Source organism: Mycteria americana, chromosome 6 (genome assembly GCF_035582795.1).
Source record: "Mycteria americana isolate JAX WOST 10 ecotype Jacksonville Zoo and Gardens chromosome 6, USCA_MyAme_1.0, whole genome shotgun sequence".
Lineage (NCBI taxonomy): Eukaryota > Metazoa > Chordata > Aves > Ciconiiformes > Ciconiidae > Mycteria > Mycteria americana.
The window spans coordinates 11,458,255-11,469,878 of NC_134370.1; the positions used below are offsets into that span (position 1 = coordinate 11,458,255).

An 11,624-nucleotide genomic window follows, 5' to 3' on the forward strand; every position below is an offset into this window, starting at 1 on the left:
TGTTCCTTAATAGGAAGTGTAACAGCTGTAGTCATTCTTCTCTCTTTCACATTTAGGATCCTGGAAGTTTCATGGAAAAGGCCTAAGAATGTTTCTTAAACTTTCAAGAGTTTTGTTCAATATTGTTTTAGTAATTACTGGAAGTAAGGAACCTACCATCACTCTTGCTGGGAAATTGTTTCATGTCCTGATATTTCCTGCTATTTAGAAATCATGGTTTCCCTTTCTAGTGATTTCTTCTTGCTGTTTAAGAGCTGTTGTTACTCAGGTACAGAGCTGACACCTGGACCCTGTTGTATCTGACACCAGCTATGTCTTCAAGGAAGTGTAAAGCTCATTAGCTTGTTTTCCAACCTCAAATGTGCTTAATTTGCATCCACACCATGCAGCTATCCAGCACGGAGCCTCAGCAAGGTCCGGTCAGCAAGAGATCCTACTCCTAACAGTATTGTGCCTACTGCAGCATGCGTTGTACTCTACTTAACCCAACCGATCAATACTGACAATGCTGAGAAACAGAAAAGAAATGTCAGGTAATTAATTCTGAGGACCTTCTAACTATTGCTACATAGAAAGCATCCTTTTCTCCCATCCTTGACATGTTAGGTTAGTTTTCGTCTTGTTCAAAGGCTTCACAGATCAAGCTGGGACCTTGCAAGACCAGGCCTGGAGGGGAGTTTGGTACCACACTGAGACTGACAGGGAAGGGGGACCCTGAAGGTAAATTTGGCGTTGAAAAGTGCTGAGTTTGCATATCCCTATATTCCTTATATACATAGTTGTGATGCCAACAAGTACTGTTGGCATCACAACTATTTAAAAGAAGGCATCAGTAGAATACATAGCCCTTGGGTTTTCACTAGTATAAAATGCCTGCAGAGACTGAGGAGAGGCAAATCTGCTTTGGGATTCTCCAGTATGCGAGGCACAAAGCTCATGGAATGTTTTATTTATCTGGTAAAATGGTGCACAGGGATTTTTTGTGACTTTCATTTTTTCTCTGTAAAATAAACAACTTTAGTAAAGAAGTCCAGGTCCAAACAGGATTGGGAAAAGTTAAGAAACACAGCTGGACTGCGTTTTATAATAAAACAGCACAAAATCCAATCGCAAAGAGTAGGTGGAAGATGATATCTGCAAGAGAAACACAGAATAAATGTGAGTACTTCCCTGTCAGCTGCCTTTCACATTCTCTTCCCACCCCCATCAATGCAACTGCATGCCCCTAATGTGGCTCTGTCATCATATCGAGTTTTAACAAATAGGCTTGGAAAGGCCTTTTTCAAATCCTTTCCAAATAGAAATGCTTTCAGACATGTCTGTTAACCCAGTGAAACATGCTTGTTCCTTTTTGGGAAGAGGGTGTGAAAATAAGAGAAACTAATGTTCAGTATTGGAAGTTATTGGTATGATTTTATTGTCCAGAGTGAGGGATGTGCCAAAAGGAGGAAACCAAAGTGTATAATGTTGAGAAATAAAATTTGATTTTGAAATAATTTCCTTTCTGTCAAATTTACTAGATTTTTCAGCTCGCTCTTTGAGCTATCAGTTTTATGTTGACAGAATCACTCAAAGTCCATATTTGGGATTGATATTTTCATTGTCATACTTTGCTATTTACCTGAGAGAGTGTAAAATCTGGATAAACCTTTGCCTGTATAAAATAAGAGAAAAAGATAACATTGGGGTGGCATGTTTAAAATAGGGCAAAGTGCACCAGTGTGCTTTGTAAAAGCAGAACAGATAACATTTGCCACATTTTGACATTCTGGATATTTCTTCCTCTTGGCTTTGCTGTCTGAAGTTATCAAAGGATCCTCAATTCTTTTATCTTCTAAAATTGATGGGGTTTTACTGGTGCAACATACTGAATTGTAATAATGCTGATCTACATGTATTTCTAATTTTAAATTGGCTTTCAGGTTGGTGCGGATGTAGTCGATAAACTAGTATAAAGGGCTCTAGTGAAAACATGATTTAGGCATACCTCGTTCCACGGACCCGTTTCAAAAGATGTGCTGGATCTGCAGAATTAAACCAGCTCAGGGGAAATTCCTGGTGCCTCCAGGAGGCAGCAGTTAGAGGAGACAGGCGTTGTTTTATAACGGGGAAACCTGATGGCAGTTCAGTTTGTGCATCAGCAGGGACAGGCACGAAGGGTTAACCTACCAGGGTTACGGCTATGCTGAAGCACCAACCCGCAGCGTAAAGAAAAGCTTTCCTGCTGCTCCTAAGCCTGACCTCTCCCACTCGTGTGCTCCCTGTCAGAGCTTGTCTGGGCTGTTGCTGAGGTCAAATGCAGGTGAGCCGAGTTTACATTGCTAACTCGGTGTGTAAGTGGTTTGGCCATTTATCCTTAATGCCAAAGGGGTGCCTGCACTCACTTGGTAAATGAGGAGAGTTTCACTGAGCTCTTCTGCCAGAGCCCCGAGCCTGGAGGGGACCAACTTCTGCTCAAGGCTCCTGCTGCCACGGGGGAAAGGGCTCTGGCAGAGGGATTCGTCTCCCTCTGCTTGCTCCTACGCTGCGAGCCGCAGGTGGCTCCCAACCTCATCGCTTCCCAAAGGGAGAAACACCCCAGAAACCCAGTCACTTACTGCGCACAGCGATCTCTGCCACTAAAACACCTCCGCTTTGTTCCATGCGCTGTTTTCGTTTGTCGCATGTCTCAAGAGATCAGAGAGAAAGCCATGTATACCAAAAAAATCAAAAATTATTAAAAAATCCAAACCCAATTCTCATGTTTCCAACCACGGAAATGAAACCTGTGTCAATATTGCTGCATATTTTCTAGGGATTGTTTTTTCCTGTGATTATTGGGGGGTTTTGGTGCAGGAGAGATTTAAGGAGAGTCTTTACAGTACATTTTCTGAGGATTTTGGTGTGCCACAGCCCTTACGGTGACTGTCAGTGTAAGTGCTCTTTTCAGTAGTGAGATGGCAGGAGCCCAGATGGCTGTCCGCTTGCTAATCACAGGTCCTCCTGGGCTGCCCTTTCCACCCTGCCTTAAACAAAACTCCTGTCAAAAAGGAAGGGGGGAGCTGAGCTCCATCTCTTTAACCCATGACCTCTGTGAAGGCTTCCGTTGTTGTTTATTGCTAATTATAATTGTTGCCCGTTGGGTAGAAGCAGGAAGCACCAAATCCCTTCCATATAGATCATCTCATGTCCAGCACTAATGATGCCTGTCACAGGTGACGAGGTCTGTATTGGAGGCAGTGCTCTACAGATTAAAGGTCCTTGTCCGTCCCCGACCTTTGCAGATCCCCAGCTGTGGGCTTTTTTTTTTTTTTTTTTTTTTTTTTTTTTTACAAACTCAGGGTGTGGTAATTCTGGTTATGAGTTGCTTGTAAGCATAGACCCCCAGCTTGGTTCAACCTTAATTGCAGCAGACCACCAGCTGCGTTTTTGGGTTGGAAGTGGACTCGAGGGATGTTAGCCTGATGGAGCAATTATCCTATGCTGGAGGGTGAGACGGGAATTCCACCCTGTGCCTGAAAGATGATGTAGATGTTTGGCAGTACTGTCAGCAAGGCAGATAGGGAGTACTGGGTTTGTGTTTGCTTTTAGCCCTGGTCTGTGGCTGGATAAAACAGTTGGAAGAAATCTTTAAAAACAGACAACAAAATCTAAGCCCAGAGTTTTTTCTTTTGCCTTTGAAACTTAGAATTTCTAACAATGTATTTTTGTCAAACCTGCAAGTTTTGCACAAATAGTGCCCCCTGCTTAGCGCTGAGGCTGGGTAATAAACTGCTATCTTAATTTGGCTCCTGGACAGAGAAGGGGTTTAGAAAGAAAAGTTGGTTTCACCAGGACTGATGCTTTCTCTTCTCCAGCACGAAGTATTTGTTGCTGAAACGATAGTATGTTGGCCAAGGAGTATTTTGGACTTTCATTTTAGGTTAAATAAGATCCAACTTCATTTTATAGCAATGGCACATTCATTGCATGAGAGAAAGAATAGCGAAGCTCTGACTTAGTGAAGGAGGGAGACAAAAGTCTTTAAAGAAAGACACTGTAGTACCCCTCACCCTTGCATTAGTTGGTGCAAGCAGTGCGGACCTCGCCGTGCTAAATAACATGGCTGTTATTTAGCTGTATGGCTGTATAGCACCCCCACCTCATTCCCAACCAAGGTCACCAGAACCTACTCTTCGACCTCAGTTCCTGCTCCAGTGACAACTGAAGTATTTCACGCAGAGTAGGAGAGCTGCAAGAGCAGTACCTGACTGCAGCACTGCAGGATGGCAGAGAGGACTTTCCCTGGGCAGGGAGACTGGGAGGTTTCGTTTGATGTCGTGGCTTAACCCACGCAGTGGGTTTAACCCTAGCAGTGAGCTTTGAGCCAGGTTCTCCCGCTGCCCCAAGGTGCCCTCAGCACCGAGATATTTGGTAAAATGGAAAAAGCTCTACTTTCTCCTTTTTCCCAGGCTTGTGTTTAACTGTAGGTGTTTGTCAGACAGGACTGAAGTCTGGGATATTGACAAGAACTGAGTTTTTAGAGTGCTACCTTATTTCTCAATACGTTTGAACAAGTTGCCCAACGCCGCATAGAGCGCCTGTGGCATGACAGGGGTGGGGGTACATGGCTGGCCACTCAGCTTCACGCATGGCGGTGGCTCCATCTACTGAAAGCTCTGGCACTGGCTCTGCACCCGACGTTCCCTCAGGAAGGTCTCGACATCCTTTGTCTAAATTTAGCACCGCGTGTTTCTCTGGGAGGGAGGCCTTACCACCGGGCAGGAGAACTTCTCGCTGTCGCAGACGTGCGTCTCGCAGTGCAGCCAGACCTTGGACAGCTTGGGGATGTTACGGAAGCGGAAAGCGTTGAACTGGAATGTCGCCCGGCTCGTTTTCCCATTCTCGTGCACAAGGATGGAGCTGTCTGTGGCACACCTGTGTTGAGCATGGAGAAGCAGTATCAGAGCCTACCTGGCTTCACAGAAACATCTCCTGAGGTCACAGTCTGATGGATGCATTTGCCCTGCTGTGGGCCAGCTTCTCTTTTGCCCCTTCATCCCCCGGCCCCTGGCTTTCTGTCATCCTCAGGGCTGGGCTGGGCAGAGGTGCTCCCCCAGGTCCCACCAACACCTACCCCTTGGTGATCAGAGGCCAGTGGATCTGGTAGAAATACTCCGAGGAGGGAGTTGCCCAGCAGTTATTGAGAACAACTTTGAACCTGGGGAGACACACACCCCAGATTAGCAAGGAATGTCCTGAATGCAAATTTATTAATTATTACTCCTTCCCTTGCCTACCTGTCACTTAAGCCCTTAGCTTCCACTCCAGCAAATATGTCAGAACCAATTTCTGATGTTTCAACGATGAAAGGGGCTTCTTTTATACTTGAAAACTTGGCATTCTTTGAAAGACAAAGAGACAGATGTCATATATTACTAGTAACACACAAAGCAAAGGCATGTGGCAACTTCAGACAGCTCTGGAGAGATGGACTCCAAAAGACTGGGTTCTTACTACCTGCAAGTTCCAAACTCTACTCCTAGTAGTAGGACTGTTGCAAGCCCAAGATGGTGTTTAAAAATCTTTTTATTAATGTTTGGCTCATAATGACAATAAGTGACAAATTTTATGCTATTTGGGTTGTGGTAAGTGTTATATCACAGCATGGGTGGGAAGCAAGCTTGCTGCTGCTTCTGGTACCCCAGAGGTGCTGGGGGAAGCTGGTGGGAGTGAGAGATTGGAGATGCCTGTATGGAATGGGGTGGGGAGATGGCCACGTGTGGGGGAAAAGGAATGAAGACAAGCAGAAATCACATGCCCATACGCAAAGGTTCAGCACTCCGTGATTTATACTTGTGGTGGCCAGCATGGTGAGAGCTGAGGGGGCATGAGTGTGCAGGAAGAGCTCTGCCAGCTGTAGTCATTCATCCACTAAAAAGCCAGCCTGCTCCAAGTAGTGCAGTGTGTGGTGCTTAGGTGAAAAAGTTTGGTTACAAATACACTGAAGTAGCTATCTTAAATCCCACTGCTTTTTATTGCATAAGATCATAACGAAGCTAGCTAGCACCAGAACTATATAAAGAATAACACGTTTAGTCATAGCATTGGTTTACTTAGTTAAATCTACACAGCAGGATTCAGGTATATGTAGTTCTGGAGCTGTCGGAGTATCTTTCCCTGATGCACTTGCTCAGTTCCCTGGTACTGATTTTCTTATGTACCTTTCCTTGCCGACACGGCGAGGTGGCTGTGAGGCACTACAGCATTCCCACTGCAACATGTGATGGATTAGATGCACTGAAGTTAAGGCTCAAGGCCGTGTTTAGATTAGTGATCCATGGCTGTTAAGTGCCCTGAGAAATTCTCATTTAACCAAAGATTTCTCCCAAAGGAGAGAACTTGCAGAAGTACCGTCACAAAACTCTTATCAGTCCTTGTGCTAAAATGAGTTGAACCCGGTATAGTGCTATTTTTTCCAAACTCTATTGCTCTACACTGGTTTAGGGTACTATCTTGCTTTTCGTCACAACAGGTTTCAGTGTTGAAGGTCTGATTTCCGTTCAGGCTCCAGCCCCTCATGCTGCATCACGGCCCTTTGCTGTTAATGGTGTGTCACAGGCTGAAGGGCAGGTGAGACTGAAGTGTTTCCACTGGGTCACACTGCAGCTTGGGGCTGCTTCTGGATGAGGAACAGGGCACGTGAAGCACCTGGAAGTATGGCCCACTGGAGGCAGAGGGCTGTGTCAGGCAGCAGCAGAGATGAATAGCAAGGCAAAATAAATCTTTTCTTTTCATTTTGCCAGGAAAAAAAAAAGAACATTTCATTGGAATTAACCTTTTTTCTCCAGTGGAAATGTAAACAAAATAACAGAGGAGTGGTCTGTTAGCTTTCTGAGCTTGTTCTGTACTTGTGCTCAGTGGGAAAATGTGTTAGTAACAGTTCAGCCACTCCCTCCTTGATTCCTGGGAGCCCCATGGCCATTAGAACAAAACAGCCATTTGGCAAAAAAAAAAAAAAAAAGTACCAGAGATCCATTGCTCACTGTCCATCATTTGTTTTTGCAGCCATTCTGTCAGGAGTTGACAGGAGCAGAGTGGGACCTCCTGGGACCTTGCCAGTGTATACTACGAGTGTGCCATATATCAGAAAAAAAGACGACGTGGGTTTTCATATGGCATCCCAAGGCTGCCAAAATGTTCAGTGATCAACTGGTGCCCAAAATGCAGGGTGTGGGGGGAGAGATTTCCATCAGTCCACCTTGTGCTAAATACTCCCTCTACTTGGCCTATAAATTTAACACAGTATGTTATTAGTTGTGCTTTTTCTAGCTCTGCTAAAATAGAGAGGCGGCGTTGGTGCTTTTGACTGTGCTTTGGTGGAAAAAAGACTCCAGGATCCAGGAGCTGGCTGCTCCAGCAGCCCAGCGGAGCTATGGGGAGGAGAGGGATGTTTCAAAAGATTGGCCTGATACACAGGGATGATAGTTTGCTGGAAACAAAATTTCAGCATGGCCTAAAGATCTCTGGGGATCATGAACTATCTGTCGGGTGGGAGGACCAGGAAGCAAATTGCAAGGGAAATGCATGGAGCTTTGCGGTATCTATAGAGACTATGTCACAGCAGCGGTGCCTGCAGATGCATGCTGCTCTTTGAGTGGGACTACAGACAAGTTTTGCTTTTTCTTACAAAACCTGTCAGCATGTTAGAAATGTACGTCTCAGCAGAAAAATCTGCCTGATTTGAGGAATTAAAAGAACAGTTGGCATGTGCCTGCTCTGTTCAGTTTAAGCATATCCCTGTTAATCAGCAGAAACAAGGACCCCTGCAAACCCCACTGTAATTATCTGTTCCAGGCTAGTAACGTGCTCCATGACACATAAAAGTCAGGAGCAGCAGCCCTTTTCTTCCAGCTCTTAGGCTGAAGCCTGTGGAAGATGAAGGCGAAAAGCTGGGTGGCAAAGAGCACTTACAGAGTAGAAGTTGAGGGACAACTGACTTTCAAATGAGCCGGAGCTTCCATTCTTCACATGGATGGTGGCCACCCTGGGGACATTACAAAGTTTCTGTATGAGTGAGACGTGGTGCTGACAATGGGGTGAGGCGCACTCCCAGAAGAGGACATACCTTTGGTCAAAGGCAGCCTGGTTCACCAGGTAGTTGGCGTTGTACGTGCAGGTGAATGAGTAATTCACAGGCTGGCTCTTCACAATTACCGAGGAGTCATTGGAGACGATGGAGTTGTAGAAGTGATAAACAGGGTTCTTAAACTGTGGATGGCGAGACAGAGGAACGTAGGCAGTACTGAGTCTTTGAGGCATCAAGAACAACTTCGTACTTTGAAACATGAAGACTCTATCTGGTGACAAAACACCATCCCCAAGGAGACGTGGTTTTGTAGCTCTTCATATGCTATGCTGCCTATATATATGCCTTACTATATTTATGTTCTGTGTAATACAGGTGCAAATGGGCGACTAACACACAGACTAGTATCACTAAGCCTGTGAGTATTTTGCCTGTAGATGCAAAGCACGACTATTTGATTCTTCCTTCTCCCTGATACTGGAGTTTGCCTCCTCTTTCCATCAGTACTTAAAGCCCACTCCAAGCTGAAGCAAACAGGACTCTCTCAAGTGAGTCCAGCCAATTTCTGAGTCCAGCTCAGAAATGTTGACCTTGGTAGTCTTACCTCTGACTGTGTCCCACAGTATGATTTGTTTTTAGGTGACAGGTCCGGGATTGTGAATTGGTAATATCCCGAATCGTGGATCCCATTGTAGCAAATGCCTCCAAGTGCCAGCTGATTAACCTCCCATCCGTAAGGACACTCCGGAATTTTGGTAATGATGGTTTTAGGATAGCAGTATACCAGAATTACATCTGAAAGGAAAATAATACACCTGGAGTGATATTCAGTGGTATTTTTCTTTCAAAGAGGCGGGTCTGCACACCTACTTTCCATTGGGATTAAACTTCTGTGAGCAGGGGTGTGTGCTGGAAGGTCCCCTAATGTGAGCAGCTTTTGCTACACTAAACTGACCTTTGGGCTGTTAAATTCCGTCCTCTTTGGAAGAGCTTGGCCTTTGCCTTCTAATCAATGCAGAACTTCATGTGAATTTTCTATCTTTCTGGAATAGCTGATTGAGGAGCAGAGACACTGCTGAGAAACCTGAAGTGAAAAATTGCTGCACTGAAATCTGTCAGATGATGCTGCAGAGCTGGCTTCTGTAACACCACTGACTCTGTGAAAATAATATGGGTGATGTTTTTCGTTAGGCTTCAGTAGATGTGCTCCTTTTTGCAGCGATGTTAGATCTAGGGCAAGATACATATTCTGCCCTTTCTCTCCTTGCACTGGCACTGCAGTGCCAGCGCAAACTGAATTTTTAGAATTCTCAAGTTAAAAGTGAAGATCTAAAAATGAATCTAAAGGCCTAGCACTGTTAATAGCAATAATAAATGAACCGAAATCCTAGCCCTGTTAACAGCGACGGTTAATAGCAGTGCAATATGTTTCCAAACATGGTGATTGCTAATACAACCATGAATATTGAACATCATAACTTACAGACGGATTGCTTCATGACAGCAGAATTGCACATTTTTCAAAGAGAATCAGGCAGTGTGAATTTGAATGTCTGATGGGAATTTAGAGGGCAAATATTGACTAACCATTAGTGACCTGAAAATTGAGAAAGACTTATAATTCCTACAGTCAGAAAAAAGACACCCTACCTGAAATTATTCAATTATTTCCTTTAAAGCCCTTGACGCTCTCATTTTTATGATAAAAGCCTGATTTTGCAGCCTTTCCATGTCTGCAGAAGGTTAGGGAATATTCAGGGTAAGTCAAATAGGGACCTTAATAACTCGCCTCTTTCTGGTCAACAAACCTTCAGCACGTGCAGGCTGATTCCGCTTGTGTCGATGGTCAGATTTGTAACTCTGGCAACTTTACAGCTATGAAAATTCCTGCAGTTCAGAGAAACTGCTTGTGCAAATGAAGGTACTGAAATAAATGGCTAGAGGGCCAAATACTTAAGATATACCATTAAATTACTGGCAGTAGTCTGACACCAGTCACGCACATACCAAGCAAACACTCTATATTGAGGCATATCCCAATGCATTTCTAAAGCACATTTCTTAATTGTAGTGAATTCTATATTACAGGTCCATCTGGCACCAGATCATTTGAGTTTCTAGGCAGAAATCGGTGTGCAATTAGGGCCTTAGCTTCAATGATTTTTGTTTTTTCTTGTTTAATATAGCAGCGTGATTCAGTTCAGCCCAGCGCATTCATTCACCACTAGTCATCTGATTGCAGTAAGTGGGACTAAAGCCCAGCTTGGGCAGCAAAGATCTGCTGCATCTAGCCTGTGCTACTGCAGATAATTTCTAATTGTTGTTGTTTTCTTTGCCATTTTATGCCTGAATTCTGCTTGTGCTTAACTTTATTGCACGATGATTATTGCGCAGAGTTAAGCATATGCCTAATTCTCTGTGGGGGCAGGAGTTCAGTGGTGCTTGCTTTACTGTGCTAGCTGAAAGCAGATCAATAAAAGAAATGTAAGGATTAGCTCTCCAGAATCCACAGTTTAACTTTCTGAGGAAGAACCTTTCCACTTTTAAATAGAAAAAACCCCTTTTGGCAGCTTAATTACAAGAGAAGATCATAGGAGATTTAAGTTATTTTACCTGCTTTATTTGGATTGCAAGGCCCCGCAAGAGCTTGAGCCAAGATGACGAGCAGATAAATAGTAAGAGTCACCATTTCTTGCAATGATCTAGGGACACAGGGAATAAAAGCTGAAATTATCTTTAAAATTGGAAATAAAAGAAATGCATTGGCTGCAGATGCAAAACTATAGCTACCGTTAAACATGTTCTTCTTGCAGAGAGAAACAAATAACATTACTGATATTCTGTTGCCCAACTTAATTGCATCTACAGGATAAATATTTCCAAGACCATTATTATTGCTGGGTCACTGTTGTGACAATTTTACTATTTCAGTGTAGTGGTGGTTTTGAATTATTCTAGGTTTTCTTTGTTCTTGTAAAGAGTCTAAACCTAAAGTGTTAGTATAAAGCAAATGAAACTGAAACAATGGGATCTGAAGAAAGAGAGAACAGAAATTACTAGAAGAAATATGATGCAGTAACATACATATTGTGCTTATAAATTTAATGCTGAAACTATTCTCTGTGTTGATGGCTATCCTGATGTACATAATCTTAACTTCATGTAGCTCAGGTGTGGTAAATTATGCATTTTCTCCTTTACTGCTAAATGATGAGTTTTCAGGAAAACATACATAGCAGTAATTTACATTTCCACTTCAGGCCTCAAACCTGCAAGCTGTTTCCCACAGGGACAAGCACATACAGCCTGTGGAATTGGGACTGGAGTTCTCATATTTTCCCTTTGTAGACACTCTTCAGTGTCTGCCCTCATATACACATCACTGAGCAGACTGTCAGCAGTAACAAATATAATTTAGGTAAAGAAAAAAATCTTCCTGATTAAGTGTTTCCAACAAAAAGAATCAATTTCAACATTTTCACTCAGCCTCTATTCAAAAATACATATTTATAAAAGGCTCATACAGTACATTCCAGTGACAATTCCTTCTAATTATAATCCTATGCATTCTACAAGA

The 11,624-nt window shown here is 43.5% G+C and overlaps 1 protein-coding gene across 1 annotated transcript; it reads right to left on the bottom strand.

Annotated features, from left to right (window-relative positions):
- Positions 1 to 1,081: 1,081 nt before the first annotated feature.
- On the bottom strand, positions 1,082 to 10,736 carry TECTB (tectorin beta). The gene is made up of 10 exons (XM_075504058.1): positions 10,661 to 10,736; positions 8,652 to 8,842; positions 8,087 to 8,229; positions 7,933 to 8,005; positions 5,259 to 5,362; positions 5,096 to 5,179; positions 4,734 to 4,896; positions 2,598 to 2,667; positions 1,622 to 1,654; positions 1,082 to 1,134 (listed from the first exon to the last, which is right to left on the bottom strand). The coding sequence occupies exons 1-10, from the start codon at positions 10,734 to 10,736 to the stop codon at positions 1,082 to 1,084; spliced, it is 990 nt and encodes a 329-aa protein (XP_075360173.1).
- Positions 10,737 to 11,624: the final 888 nt, after the last annotated feature.

Bases quoted from the DNA above. Each gene is read 5' to 3' on its own strand.
- TECTB (XM_075504058.1), bottom strand. From the start codon at position 10,736: ATGGTGACTCTTACTATTTATCTGCTCGTCATCTTGGCTCAAGCTCTT. The intron at 5,180-5,258 runs GTAGGCAAGGGA...GTGTCTCCCCAG, and splicing joins GCTAAGGGCTTAAGTGACAG to GTTCAAAGTTGTTCTCAATA. The intron at 1,135-1,621 runs GTAAATAGCAAA...TTTCTCTTGCAG, and splicing joins CAGATTTTACACTCTCTCAG to ATATCATCTTCCACCTACTC.